This window comes from Emydura macquarii, unplaced genomic scaffold (assembly GCF_026122565.2).
Source record: "Emydura macquarii macquarii isolate MOO-44397 ecotype Brisbane River unplaced genomic scaffold, CSIRO-AGI_Emac_v2 contig_3113, whole genome shotgun sequence".
Taxonomy (NCBI): domain Eukaryota; kingdom Metazoa; phylum Chordata; order Testudines; family Chelidae; genus Emydura; species Emydura macquarii.
The window spans coordinates 5,845,452-5,861,131 of NW_027133250.1; the positions used below are offsets into that span (position 1 = coordinate 5,845,452).

The 15,680-nt window shown below is 46.5% G+C and overlaps 1 protein-coding gene across 3 annotated transcripts in view; it reads left to right on the plus strand.

Moving 5' to 3' along the window:
- LOC137141684 (lethal(3)malignant brain tumor-like protein 3) overlaps nt 1-15,680 on the plus strand; it is a 74,645-nt gene that overhangs the window by 39,985 nt on the left and 18,980 nt on the right. For all 3 annotated transcript variants that reach the window (XM_067530731.1, XM_067530730.1, XM_067530732.1), the window contains 4 exons: nt 2,832-2,942; nt 11,743-11,857; nt 11,954-12,053; nt 13,594-13,755. In XM_067530731.1, coding sequence (XP_067386832.1) covers nt 2,832-2,942; nt 11,743-11,857; nt 11,954-12,053; nt 13,594-13,755 — 488 coding nt within the window. The remainder of the gene's footprint in view (nt 1-2,831; nt 2,943-11,742; nt 11,858-11,953; nt 12,054-13,593; nt 13,756-15,680) is intronic.

Below are 15,680 nucleotides of genomic sequence, written 5' to 3' on the forward strand. Positions count from 1 at the left end.
TTCTACAGAAACCTGGTGTGTATATAACTGCTAAGAATGCAGAAAACCTTCAGCATTGCTTAGAGAAGTAACTTAGTTCATGTCCTGGGCAGAAGCGCTCTCTCTTTTCCTCAGGGTTCTGTGCCAAGAAGGAAAGTCAAGGTAAGTCAGCACAGCAAGACATACTCAGAACTGAGAGAATGCAGTCTCGTGGTGCATCACAGCCAGGTGGGAAGCCTGTTGATGAACCTGTTTGCATCCAAGTCCACTGGGAAAACCAAAAAAGGTGCTACATGAGGAAGACACACTCAGAAGCAAAGGCTGTGATCGTCTTATACCAAAAGTGTGCTGAAAGACCTCCCTTATGCCTTACCCCTTCAGCCACTGAAAGTAAAGATTGTAAAAAAGATTGTGATTATACCCACTTTCAGGTCTCAGACCTGAGTTAGATGTAAATGGAACCTCCTCTCAAACTATATATATAAACACACACACACACTCTTCAACAGGGGTTTATCCTGAATCAATTAAGATCCAATGCTGCCTAACCCATCATCAACTGGGAAGATGAGAAGAAGGACCTATACTCAGTCATTCTAAGAAGATGATAAACATCCTCCTACCTTGGAGGAAATTCATGAATCATGTCTGTGTCATTTGAGGGTTAGATGTTGGGGTTACAAGGGACTCGTCAGGGCATAGTCAGCTAAAGCAAAGGACACTCTTGGTTTTACAAGGTGACCATACCATGGGGCTCAAGACTAACATTTTTTGGAAAGACAAGTCAGTGACTGCAGGCATATTACACTGTAAGAAACCCATGATAATCTCATCGCAGTCACATAACTCACATCTGAGGACCACTACTCATATCAGTTCTCTTGCAATGTGCAGACCCTACCGTGATCTTGATCTGTGGGCTACAAGTCCTAATAAAGCTACCTCTCAGCTTCAGAGCTGGTAGGCCTCTTACTTTTCTCACTGAAGGTATCTTGTCTATTTGCTACCTCTTGGTCCAAGGGGGTTTTGGAGCTTGCTGTCAATGAAAGCCCAGTTACACACTCTATCAAACATGGCAGCTCTGTGAACTAACCAGCTCTGCATCTGCAAAGTTACCAAAGTCTACCTCATACAATAGGAAATGCATGTTGCCCTTCTGCTTGAAGGACATCCTAAGGAAGTTGAAATGCATAAGTTAGGTGCGAACAGGAGCTACAGAGGAATAAATGTAGCAGAGGCATTCAAAGCCTCAGACACAACGCCCCTTGTTACTGTGAAAAGAGCTGTCTGTGAAAAGAGCAGTGATTTTTGTGGGTGAAGAGATCACACACGTCTACTGAGGAGGCCTGTCATTCTCAAACACTTTCTCAAATACTGTAGAGTCAGCTTCCTCACCGCTGCTGGTTCAGTACTGTAGAAGGGTGTTTCAGGACAGGATGCCCCAGTAGCCCTTAAGTTCCTTTTCAATTCTACATGGATAAGTTGACTCCTTCCTCCCACCATAGAGATGATTTACTGTTTTCCACATCCTACTGTGAAGACTGTCTGACATGAAGGGGGCAGAGAAAGGGAAAATTTTGTCTTACCTGTGAATTTTCATTCAAGGACTCTCCATGTCAAGCAGTTTCTCCCTCCCTTGAAGGATTGCATTATGTCCAGGTTTTTTTTTCTGGCTGTAGTTTGCTTGTTAAATAGTTTGAAAGGGAATAGGGTATTCCTCCAGGAAATCCCTAAATGTCATATCAGGTCTCTGCTGCAAATGGTTTGAATTGTATAGCACTTCTAAATGTTTCTTACAGGTAATATTTTTCTGCTTTGGAAACTATCATTCTGGAACGTTCTTCCTGAGGTGCAATTCTAAGCCCAGTGTCAGAGCAAAGATCTGGTCTGCCTCCAATTGCTGTGGTGAGAGGATGTGACTTTGTGTGGTATTCAAAGGGTTAACTAGAGATTGCTGTGTCCTAAAGCCAAGGAGGATACATTACCCAGAAATCTTCAAGATGTGAAGTGATTTTTCTTGCTGGTAAAAGGTGCCAGATTGACAGCCTGGGATACTTTCTCTGTTTATCGACAGAAAAGGCACAGTACTGGTAGCAGCAGGGCCATCTTCCTCCATGCTTCACACAGTGTACTTCAGCCCTGAGATGGAGGGACTATATCTAGGATGAAGTGGTAGCAGGGTTGCCATGCCCATTACATTCATGGCCTGTGCTGAGAGTACCAGCACTAGGACCATTTGTTGCCAATTGTGATGGGGGTTTACGTGATGTGAACACATGTCCACAAGTGACTGAAATGAGATCTGCCAAATCACATCATATAAATTATGGAAAAGAGCTGTCAAATGATGGTGTCTTTCAGTCACTACCCTCCTAAGCTGTGTTTAACTCAGTGATATTTTGGTTAGCTGTCCAGTGTCCCTCTTAAAATACCCGAAGAGGCAGTTGGATCATGCCTTGGATCTCAAGTGGAGTTCTGCATGCAGACATAGGGTGGTTAATAGTCATGCATCTTTAAATCTATGGTGTCAAGGTTTTCCCGTGAATTCTAATTTTTTTTTTCTTTTAAGAGGGAGATAAAATCTGCCCCCAGCATGGAGTGTGAAAGCCTCCTCTGTGTTGCTCAGATTACCCCCATTTGTATCTTTGGCTGCTAGCAAATTGCCAACATAGTCCATCAGGAAATCCTGAATTTGGTCTCAAAAGTAGTCAGTGCTTTTACAGGAGTGGGCCCCAAAGTTAGAAAGGGTGGTATGTGGAGGAACGTACCTATTTATCCAGAAAAGATAGCTAGTAGTATATGACTCGAAATGATGGACTTTTCGCAATTCCACTTGCAATCTTCTCTTACAGCGTCCAGACCATGGGTTCCAAGTTAACACGAAGCTAGAGGCTGTGGACAGGAGAAATCCCATGTTAATAAGAGTGGCAACAATAGCTGAGAAAGAGGACCACCGTATCAAGGTATGCCTTTCAAGCAAAACACAGTGCCCCTCTGTCAAGGAATACAGATGATTTGAGGTACAGAATGTGCTGAGATTGGCTCCTCCTTGATATGAAAATGACAACAAGCAGGAACACCTTACAAATAATGGATCTGGAAAGCAAACTGGTCCAGTCTTGAAATGGTGTTTCACTCTTGTCCCGTGTGAGTTGTGTTGTTACCACTCACTGTTGTCATGACATTTGCTGAAATGGTTTTGCCTTTCCTTGAGCAATTTCTTCATGATGTATGTGAATGAATGGAGCACTGATAGACTACTAACGAGAAGTTCATCCGCAACTGGTGAGCTCACCTTAAGGGTGAACTGCAAAGGGAAACCCACAGTCAAGATAAGACAAGGTTTATGTGATGAGTGGCTCCACTCACTAATATGTAATCAGCACATAAATGCATTTTAATTTGTCTTTTGATTTTCATGTAACTATTGCTGGTGAAAGGTGCTGGTCTGACAGTCATAGACACTGAATGTTGATCTACAAAACAGAGGCAGCAGCAATGGGAGCTCCCTAGTAATGTGCCTCCATACTGACATGGTGGGACCACCACTAGAATGAGAGTGGAGTTCTATCTATGACCCATTCAACTCTTGGGCTCTCCTCTGAGATCACTAACGAAAATCAAGTCTTACCAGTTATAATGCTGTAATTAGCGTTGTGGCCACATGTCCACTGGAAACTATTAAGAACATCAGCGTACATCATCTAGACCACCAAACTACTGTTAGATGGCAAAATCGTTTATTGGACCAACTTCTGTTGGTGAAAGAGACAAGCTTTCAAGCTTACACAGGGCTCTTCTTCAGGTCTGGGAAAGGTAATCTGAATGTCACAGCTAAATACAAGGTGGAACAGATTGCTTAGCATAAGTAGTTAACACATATTTCAAGGGACTACACGAGGTGAAGTGGCCTGTTAACACCTTTCTAGTCATCAGGGGCCATGGGAAGAAAAGGCAGCTGTGTGGGTGGTTATTAGTCGGTTTGTCAGCGACGTTGTAATAAGCCATAAATCTAGTGTCTCTATTCAGTCTACGATTTTTTAGGGCTTGTCTACACTCATGCTTATGCCGGCAAAACTTATGTCGCTCAGCGAAGTGTTCTTTCCACATCCTTGAGTGACAAAAGTTTTGCCGGCATAAGTGCGAATGTCGACAAGCCCTTAGTGTTACCCTTTGAAAGCGTTGTGCGGAGGACTGGTATGTCAGACATAGAATGATCACTTTGTGAAAAGTGTTCACCCGCAGGTGATAGGGTGACAACCCCCCAACCTCACCAAGCTCATCATCAGAAGCAAGCTCCCCATAGACAAGCACGCACCAACTCGGAGCGGCACCAGTCCCTGTCATAAGAGCAGATACAAACCTGCAGACGTAGCTCCACTGCTGTGGTGATCAGTACCCTTCAGAATGCACCTTTCAAGATCTTATGGATCCTACACATGCCTATCACAGCATGTGGAGTATCTCACTCCGTGCACTAAATGCCCCAATCACAAGTGTGGGTGTGAAACCAGACAAGCATATAACCTCACACAGAAAAACGAACCTGGTGGTGAACACTTTTCACAGAACGATACCTTCATAACTGACCTCTCCATCCTCATCCTCAAAGGAAACCTGCACAACTCCTTCAAAAGATGAGCCTGGGAGCTTAAAGTCATAATTTTGCTAGACACTAAAAATCATGGCTACACTACAAAGTTGTCGAGTTAAGTTATGTCGACATTCATCCGCCGCTGTAATGAAACCACTATTGCATGTCTACACAACGCTCCTTGTGATAGCAGAGCACGTCCACAGTAGGTGCTCTTGCATTGACAGGGAGAGCAGTGCATCATGGGTTGCTACCCCCTGTGCAACTCGCCACCATCTGACATTGGGTGTTCTGGGAAGGGTTCTCAGTGCCTCATGTGGGCAGGCTCACTGTCCCATGATGCAGTTTTCTCCGTCCCATCATTCCATGGGCTTCCTATTATGTTTCATGCTGCTTTTCAACAGTCCCTGTGAACAGCGTGCCCACCATCTCTGTCTGAAAGCATGGATCCTGCACTGATCTCCAGTATTGTGATGAGTGTTATGAATACAGCGTGACTGATCCTGCAGTCCAGTATCAACAAGGACAAGTGCAGAGTCCTGCACTTAGGGAAGAAGAATTCCATGCACTGCTACAGACTGGGGACCAACTGGCTAGGCAGCAGTTCTGCAGAAAAGGACCTGGGGGTTACACTCTTTGTACAGAACTAGCTGCTCTTCTCTTCTTCCTTGCCCTCCCACCTTCAGTTACCACTTGCTGTGCCCCTTCTTCATTTTCCAACTCCACAAACCTGTTCTTGAGCTCTATTTCTCCTTCACTAGCCTGTATTTTCCTCTCCCTGGTTCTCATAGTCACATGCTTCCACTGGCCACTTTCCTCACCCAGCAGTCTCCCCTCAAAGTTCTTTGGTCCTCCTTCCATCTGCAAGTCTGCGCTGTTCCCTTCAGCCTCCTCGTGTCTTTGCTCCATCATCTTCTCAAATCCTCTTCTAAACTCAACCAGAGTTTCCACCTGCATCTCCAAGCCCCAGATCTTCTCTTCCCTCAGCTCTGTCAGGAGGCACTCCATACAAACAAAGTTCTTTTGTGGTACCCCCTCCAGGATCATGTACATCCCACAGCTCCCACATCCAGTCATCTTCATTGTCTCTTTCACTGCTTGGGTCACTACCACTGCTGTCTCTGTATCTGGCATAGCTTCCTCAGCTATGTCCTGTCAGTCAGAGAAAAAAACATGCCTCCAAAATAAACCCCCAACGAGCAAACCACACCACACCACACCACACCACACACTCCCTCCCCAAACTCCCTTTGCAAACTCCCACTCAGACTCCTCTGTTTATAGTCTGTTGGCTGGCAGCTGTGCCGCTGTCTGCTTGAATGGCTACCTTTATAGGCCCCATATTTAGGGAAGCCCCACCCTGTAATTAGGCTCAGCTGCTCTCAGTACATCACTCAGGCTATGTCTACACTGACGGCAGCAAAGTCGGCACCGTCAGATCTACTTATCTGGATCGACTGAGCGGTCAATGAAGACTTGCTCAGTCGATCCAGAAATCGATGTTATTAATCCACCCCCGCAAGTGGCGTAGCGCTGCGTCGACGGGAACATGGTTCCTGTCGGCACAGTGCAGTGAAGACGGCGCGCAGAAGAGAAGCTCAGAAGTCGACGGGAGTTACGCAGGTTATTTGCGTACTTTGCGTAACTCCTGTCGACTGCTGCCGAATCGCCAAGGTAAGTGTAGACCAAGCCTCAGTACCAGCTCTTGCAAACTGGGTGGAAATAAACAAGCAAAACAAGACAAGAACGCACAACTCCCACAAAACTCACTCACTGCCCCTAAGGGCCAGGGGCTTGACTCCTCCCTTCTCCAACAGAACTCCCACCGAAACTCCCCTGTTTACAGCTCTGTTTGCTGGCTCCCGGACTGCTGCAGCTACAGAGGTAGTGGAATCTCAATCCTTAGAGGTTTTTAAGGCCCAACTTGATAAAGTTCTGGCTGAGATTTAGTTGGGGTTGGTCCTGCTTTGAGCAGGGGATCGGTGACCTCCTGAGTCCCTTCCAACCCTAATATTCTATGATTTCATGAGCTGCTAATCTGATGATGACACCATAGTGTCCGCCCTGCTGTGTGCCAGGGATAGAAACAATTCAAGATCGCTGTTGGCATTCACAGAGCAGCTGCACATGGTGGACAGTTGGTACTGGGTGTGAGAAACAAGCACTGAGTGGTGGGATCACATCATTCTGCAGGTATGGGATGACTAGCAGCGGCTGCAGAACTTTCAGATGCGCAAAGCCACTTTCCTGGAACCCTGCCCTCCGGCGCAAGGACACCAAAACGAGAGCTGCCCTAATGGTGGAGAAGTGAGTGGTGATCGCTGTGTGGAAGCTGGCAATGCCGGACGGCTACCAATCAGTTGCAAAGCAGTTTGGAGTGGGGAAGTCCACTGTGGGGGTTGCAGTGATGCAAGTGTGCACGGCCATTCATTGCCTCCTGCTATTTAAGAACTGTGACTCTGGCAATGTGCGTGAAATAGTGGATGGTTTTGTGGCAATGGGATCTCTAACTGCGACGGGGCGACAGATGGCACGCATATCCCCATTTTGGCCCCAGACCACCTTTCGAAAGAGTACATCAACAGAAAGGGCTACTTTACTCTGGTATTGTAGGCGCTGGTGGATCACCAGGATCATTTCACCGACATCGACACAGGGTGGTCAAGGAAGGTGCATGATGCACACGTCTTCAGGAACACCGGCCTGTACAGGAAGCTGCAAACAGGACTTTCTTTCCAGACCAGAAGATTCCCATTGGGTATGTGGAAATGCCAGTAGTGATTCGTGGAGACCCATCCTACCCCCCTTGCTCCTGTGGCTCATGAAGTCTTATACTGGCAAATTTGACTGCATCAAGAAGCACTTCAACAGGCTTAGCAGATGCAGAATGATTGTTGAATGTACCTTTGATGGCAGGTGAGACCTCAGTGAGGAAAATATTCCCATGGTCTTAGCAGCCTGCTGTGCTCCGCATAACATTTGTGAAGGTAAGGGGGGAAAGTTTCCACAGGGGTGGAGTGTTGAGGTAGATCGTCTGGCTTCTGCTTTTGAGCTGTTAGAGGGGCTCAGCGGGAAGCTGTTTCAATCAGAGAGGTTTTGAAGGAGCATTTTGACAATGAGCTCCAGTAATGTGGATTTGTGTCATGCATTGAGCCAGGCATTGTTTTCTTGCACCATATTATGAATCTTGTAATGATTGTTGTGTGTGTGGTAATTTTACAATGCAAATGCACCTATTGGCACTGTCTCTGAATTTTAGCAGCAATCACAGTATGTAGGAGACAAATAAAAATGCGTTCTCTTTCAATAAGCACATTTTTATTAAACACTGATGCAAACATTTCTATCTTTTGCAAAGAACAGGGAAATCAAAAGCACATTTTCCAGTGAGGCTTTCACAGCGGGGTGTTTGTCCAGCTGTCATTGTGAAACATCTTCCTCTGGGTGGAGTGCATGGGAACATGCAAGGAATGTGTGCGGGGAGTGTGGGGAGGGCATGAAAGGCCTTTCTATATAGGCTGCAGTGGGAAGCGAGCAGGGATGTGTTACGTCTGAAGTTCAGTCAGGGACCTCAGCATGTCTCTGTGGTCCTTGAGCAGCTGTAACATCGGCTCCTGCCCCTGTTTTCTACCCTGACTATCCATTCGCTGTTTTTCATTGATAGCTTTTCTCCATGCTCTCGGCTTGCAATTTGAAGCACCCAAGGATTGCAGTAATCTCCCGGAACATGTCTTCCTCAGCCATTGTGCAGGAGGAGAAGCACAAGGGCACACCTGCAGAAGCTAAAGAAACAATAGACAGAGGCACTATTGTGAGTGCACTCACAGCCTTGATCCAAACAAGTTAGAAACAACTTTCTCACTTTCCCTTGGTAGGCACACAGTATGGCAGGAGCCCCAGCCTTGGTGAGTTCGGCCCGGAGTGTGGGGCGGGGGGCAATATGGAACAAAAGGTGGGGGAGAGTTCAGAGGTGTATTACTACAAGCGCCATGGGCTACTATTCTGAATAGTGGCACTGTTTTCCATAGGCAGGGATAATAGCAGCAGATACCTTGCTCCTCAGGGTAAACGAGGATGCAAGGGGTGCAGTTCCTGCATGTGTGCGGCTGCAGACTGGACCTGTATGCTATTCGCTTATGTGCTGCTATGGTGCCTGCAGAACTAATTGCCAATTGGCACGCCGAAGCTTCCTACTGTGGGGGAAGAATCAAGGCAGCCCTCCCAAGAAACCTTCGGCAGAGGAATACAGGGTACCTCCAGGAAAGTTTCCTAGAGATCTCTATGGAGGATTCTCAGGACATCCCACTGTGCATGAAAAAACTTTTCCGCAGGGCCCCCTCTGCCTGCGCAATGAGAAGCAGATATAAACTGTACTTGTGTTGGTTCTTTCAATCCCTCTTCTACTCTGATTTTAAAAAAAGCAGAGCGCTACCTCATGTCTCCCTGCAGCATTGAAGCACAATGAGTACTTACTGGAGCTTGCCCCTCCTGCATCAGGCACACCCGAGCTGGAGTGCTGGGACTGGCTAGACCCCTCTGGAGTTAGAAAGAGGTCCTGGGTCTCCACGCCACCAGATAGCCCCGTTGCCTGTCCCCCATCCTCCTCCACTCCACTTCCTCGTCCACCACTTCGTCCTCAGGGTTCACTCTGCTGGCCACTGTCTTCAGCCCCCCTAAAGTATCCATGGAGCTCTTGGCGGTGGAGGTGGGATTGCTACCAAGGATGGCATACAGCTCCTTGAAGAAGTGGCATGTGTTTTGAGATGCACCAGAGCGACTGTTGGCCTCCCTTGCCTTCTGGTATGTCTGCCTCAGCTCCTTGATCTTTGCACAGCACTGCTGAGTGTCCCTATCATACCCCTTCTCTTCCATGCTACGAGCAATCCGCCTGTAGGTATCAAAGCACCTGTGGCTTGAGCAGAGCTGTGACCGCACAGCCTCCTCTCCCCACAGACCAAGCAGATCCACCACCTCCAGTGTACTCCAGACAGGAGCGCATTTGCTGTGGGAAGCTGACATGGTCAGCTGGGCAGATGCTAGGTGAGCTCTCCACACCGAACAAACAGGAAGAGCAATTTCCCATGCCCTTAAAAGCGGAGTGGCGCGTGCCTGTGTACCTGACTGAAGGGCAGTGGAGTTCAAACTGGTGACCAGAACGGTCACGATGGACATTGTGGGACACCTCCTGGAGCTCACTTAGGGCAACACAAGCAACACAGTGTGTACACTGACACGGCATCGCTCTAACTATGTTCCCTAAGCTTTACGCCTTTCGTCGAAGTGGTTTTATTATGTTGGTGTAGCAGGAGAGTTAAACCGTCGGGAGGAGCATTGCAGTATGTACAACTCCGTAGTTAAGTTGATGTAAGCCGCCTTTTGTCGACTTAACCTTGTAGTATAGACAAGCCCTTAGTAAAAACAGTGGATTTATGCCTTATTACAACAATCTGTAACCCACTAACCCCCTTTTTTTGTCCTATGACTGAAGTGGTCTTAATTGGCTATTTCACCGTCAATGGTCTCTTAGAATATGTGATAGCTACTTATCCTAAACAATCTGTTCCACCTTGTATTTAGCTGTGACACTCTGGGTTGGTCAATACTACCAGCATATGTCAGTATAACTACGGCACTCAGGGGTGTGGAAAGCCCACACCCCTGAGCGACAGAGGCCTTGTCTGCTCAAGAAAAATTTGTTGACGTATGTTATGTTGACGTTCAGCCACCGCTATAATCACAGCAGTGGCTGATGTCCACACTGGGCTCTGATTGTTGGAGTATATCCTCAGCAGGAGCACTTCCACCCACCTAAGGGGCAGTGTGGGGAGCCCCGTCTCTCAGCTCCCTGCCAGGAGCCCACAGGCTTCCTGGCTCCCTGTGGGTTACCCCCCTGCTCTCCGCACCCAGCTGGGAGCTGTGGCAGTTTGCGGAGACTTCTCCCCTCCCCGGTCTCATCTGGGAGCCACCTGGCCGCCCTCATTCCGCCAGGTCCTGTCTTTCAGCTGGGAGCTGGGGGGCAACCACCTGTGCCTTGCCTTGCAGTTGAGAGCCGGGAGGCAGCCGCCGTGGCTTGCCCAGTCCCAGCTCATAGCCTGGAGCCGAGAACCAGTCCTCCTGGGCTTGCAGCAGTCAGGGCCCCGCTCCCAGCCACTTTCTTTTCAATTTCACCACTCCAGCATGAAAGTATGACAGCCCCTCCACCACTCTAAGGGACGCAGTGTCTACACTGACACTGCATTGCCCTGGCTCTGCCGACAAAAGCGCTACACCTCTTGTTGAGGTGGTTTTATTTTGTTGAAAAAAACGGCAGTTTTGTCGGCGTAGAGGTGATTGTAGTGTGTACACCAGCCCTGTTTTGTCAACAAAACTCTCTAGTATAGACCAGGCCATAGTTACACTGGCCTAACCCTCCTACCCCTCTTGTAGATAGCGCTCTACAAGGGCTTCTCCTATTGACATAGCTACAGCCTCTGACTGAGCTGGAGTACCTACGTTGCTGGGAGAAGCTCTCACTTTGGTATAGGTAGTGTCTTCATTGGGGCAGCTGCACGGCTGCAGCGCTGTAAGCATGGACAAGCCCTCTGAGTACCTTTCCCACACCTGAAGAAGAGCTCTGTGTAGCTGGAAAGCTTGTCTCTTTCACCAACGGAAGTTGGCCCAATAAAGGATATTACCTCACCCACCTTGTCTCTCTAACATCCTGGGACCAACATAGCTACACCAGTGTTGCAAACAAAAAGTTCTAGTTATTCAGTACAAAAACTGTACTAACTCATTTTCCATAACAACATTTTTGGATTCCTAGAATGCAAGCTAATTAAATAAGCAATTCAGCTTTCAAATATTAAGCCCAAAGATAAGAGTCTAACTAAATAGTCATGTAGCCTGTTCTTTGTTGTGGGCCTTGAGATTTGACTGTGTCACCAGAATCTTGTACTTTGTAACTGCAGATGCAGGGGTCAGGAAAACAGTAGTTACATTGAGCAGGTCAGAGGAAGGATTGCGTGTGACATACAGCATGGAAAGTTTCCACTCCAAAGGAAATTTTTATGAAAAATTGAGCAAGTTAAAACAGAGCAGGGGGAGAGGCTAAAATGAAAGCTGAGTCCTAACCCCAACTCTCTCCCTCTCTGCTGGTGTGGTCTGTACTTGTTTGGCTTCCCTTTTAGATACATTTTGATGGTTGGGATCACAGCTATGATTTCTGGGTCGACACAGACAGTCCTGACATTCACCCTGTGGGCTGGTGTGCAAAAACCGGGCACACCCTGCAGCTCCCGCTAGGTGAGGGGATGACGTCATGCCATTACATTACATTTTTCTTCTCTTGTTTAATCTTCAAGTGCAAAAAATATATTGTTTAACTATTTTCATTACTAGGTGCTGCTGATATGATGGGAGTAGCAGGGCAGGGGTGCCCTACCCCCGGCTGCCAGGGTATTGGCCATGTTAGGGGACCCCGATATGGAACACATTATACGTACGTGCACCTGGACTGTAAGGGATCATTTTCAAAGCTCCGCACAAGGGTTTTAGCTGCCTGACTTTTGTTGTCCATGGTAACAGTACAACTGTATCCACTTTCACTGCATGGGTCTTGTTATTCTGTAGATACTGTCATTTCTTTAGTTGCAGCTCCCTCTTGTGTCTAAATAGGCTGCTTGGCTATTAGTTCAGCTTGTACTATTGGTATCAGAAACTAGATCGTATTTCAGTGTTACAAGTATCCAGATTTCTGCCTCATTATTAATTCTCTTTGATTTCTACCATCCACTATCATTAATGTTATTCCTCTTAGTTTTAAGGGAAAGGGAGCATGGTGTAGCTGTTAAAGTATAACTGTCAGGAGAACTAGGCCTCCTATTCCTTGCTCTGCTACTGACTTCCTGTGGGAGCTTGGAGAAGTCAAACTCTCTGTTGTCTTAGTTTTCTCCCTCTGTAAAATGGGGTCATACTTGCCTACCTCACATAAGGGTTGCAAGGATTAGATACTTATTGTTTATAATGATAATACTTAGCTTTTATTTAGTGTAAAGTGCTCTGAAATTCTCAGATGGAATGTGCAATAGAGGTCCAAATACTGTTTTAGTTTCATATGAATTTCTGAACAGGCAAGGAGCTAATGTAGAAAAGCTATTGTTAACGAGTCGGTGTTGTCTAGTAGGTAGAGCCCAGCACTGGGAATCATGTGATCTTGGTTTCTAATCTTGGCTCTGCAACTGGCATTTTGTAGCTTAGTTTCTCTGTCTCTAAGGCTGTGTTAATAATATCTAGGTCCCAGGAAAGTTTTGAGCCTTAATTCATTAGTACTCATAAAGCTGTTCCCAATAGAGCAGTAGAGTAGGCTTACCCCATAATGGAGAGGGACTGTCAATGGAGGGCTTACTCTGCATTTTCACTCATCATTTTTCTTGTTAGGAAATTCACTCTTTTGAACTTTGGACATTGCAGTTTCACTTTGCTTGCCAGATCAGCTTACCTCGATACCTTCTTAGACACCTTGATGCTCCCTTTGTCTCCTCCACCCATAAGATATTTGATGCCTGGTTTTGTGCTACTCTGTGCCTGGAACACCCTATCTTGACCTTGTGCACCATGCAGCCTCACTGTCCTCTTTCAAATCCTTCCTCAATACGCTCCTTGTTGTTCAATTGTCCATCACTGACCTTTACTCTGGTCCAGATTCTGCTCTCATTTACACTGGTGTCAACCCACTGAAGTCATCTGTGCAACTCAGAGCAGAGCCTTCTTGGCAGGTCCTCCTCTTGTCTGCCTTCTCTCTTCCATGCCCCCTACCACATCCATACTGCTCATTGAACATGTCTGGCATGCAGCTGATAAGCAGATTGTGAACTTCTCAGGGATCTCCTGCCCACATGCCTCCCTTCACTCTATTCCCCCAAATTGCTGCACTCTCTTGCACTTGTTGGTGCATGCATCCCTGATTTGGGGAGGGTGGGCATGGTAGGGCTAGAGGATCTAATAAGGGTTGTAATAGAATGTCTTTGTTTTCAACACAGGTTAGTTGGCTGCCCATATTCCGAAGTTAACCTCAACAGAGAAAGCTCATTGCAGGATCGCCTGAGCGGGGAGAGGCCTTCACCTAGCAGTAGTGTCCAGAAATCCAAGAGACAGGAGACTCCTGCTCCGTTCATAGAACCACAGGATTCTCCACAGTCCAGGTGAGGCTGGCTTTATTGTTGTTATGGACCAGACCTGTGCTGATACACTGTGTCTGCATTATCCCACAAGACTGAAAGGATAGCAGTTACAGCACTGTATTCATCTCTGCTCTTTATACCTGTGATGAATTCAGAGCGGAAGCCACCATCCAGTGGTGAAAAGCAGATATATCATTCCTAGAGTGGTAAAGGCCCTTTTGCCCATGAGCTGAGAAGAAGTTACCTCAGGTCAACTAGAGACACCTGAGTCCAATTAAGGGCTGCATGTGACCTTTAAAAAAAACCCTTTTTCTGGTGAAAGAGAGAGTGAGGAGAGAGAGAGGAGACAAACTGCAGCATTGAGAAAAGGCTTCTGGATGGAAGGCTGCTCTCCTCCCCGTAGGGGAAGCAAGCCCGCTAATGGATTGTTTGAGAAGGGGCTGGCACCCGGCGGCCAACATAACAAGAACACCCCAGAGAGGAGGCAGGGAAAGAGATTCCCTTTTTGTGTTATGAACTTGTATCTTTTAGTTTGGTTGAAAAATACTCACTGGGCCTACCCTGAGGCCCACCTTGTAAATATTAAAGAATAAAAACCAGAGTGAGCAATAAAAGCTTTCTGCGGTGAGACTGATTTACTCCAGGCCTCCACCATCAAAGGGGGAAATGCTGAGCCCAGTGAGGTGAAGGAGGTGCCTTCATAGTACCATTAACCCCCTGCACAATCCCAATATAGAACAATGCATTTACACTGTCCTTACATGCTCTAAATAGGTTTCTTTCCTCCTTTATTCTCTTGCCCTGGTCAAATGCCAGCAAGGAAATTACATTTTATTTTATTTCCATAAATATTTTCCTTGCTCGTTCAACTGGATAGAAGCTTTTTCTTTACTTCCTGTCCTGAAACTCTCAAGCAAGGTTGCTGTGTGCTGTTAAACCCCTGCAGCATTCCGCAATGGAATTAATGAAATTAATAGGCAGCAGGTTTAAAACACAGAAAAGGAAGTACTTCTTCACACAACGCACAGTCAACCTGTGGAATTTTTTGCCAGGGGATGTTGTGAAGGCCAAAACTATAACAGGGTTCAAAAAAGAACTAGATAAGTTCATAGAGGATAGGTCCATCAATGGCTATTAGCCAGGATGGGCAGGGATGCAAAATCCTACTCTGAGTGCTCCTAACCTCTGTTCGCCAGAAGTTGGGAGTGGACAACAGGCGATGGATCACTTGATGATTGCCTGTTCTGTTCATTCCCTCTGAAGCACCAGTGATTTGTAACTCAAAACTAGCCAAAACTGATCACTTAGGCAACACGGCTCTGTCTGCTGAATACCTCAGCAGAGTAGGAGTGTTCATGTAAATACAGTCTGGTTCTGGAGCCTTTCCCCTCCACCTACCCAGCTTATCACTAGCTGTCAGGGGAGAGCTCATTCAGACCTTGCTTACAAATCATAATTTGAAGTTATTAGGTTGGCCAACGTCAGCAAAATGAATGCGCCAACGTTGTCATAAAAAACAACAGCGATGTGAGGAAGCTAGTCTTTGTTCATACTTTTCAAATCTATTATGCTTTTTCAGGTACAAGTATTTTATCATATACTGTGTATGCTTTTAAAGTGTGTATTGATGTTTCAATTTCAATTCAAATTTCCAACTGACTAAATTGGAAACACTGCCCCAGTTGCCAGCCTCATTGCTAGAGGCGGCTACGTTTCAATGGTGCTGTACATAAAAAGACGGTACAAAGCTGGGGGATCCTTGTGGGACGATAGGCGGTATAGAAATGTAATATATTGTTGTTGTGAACACTAAATTTCCTTCTAGATTGAGGTTTGAGTTTCTTAGTGCAAATCTTACAGTACCCCACTGCTTCTCCCTTACCTTGAACATCTGCTGCAGCTCAGTTTATGCACCAAACTTAGTCATAAAAATTCATTTAAATATT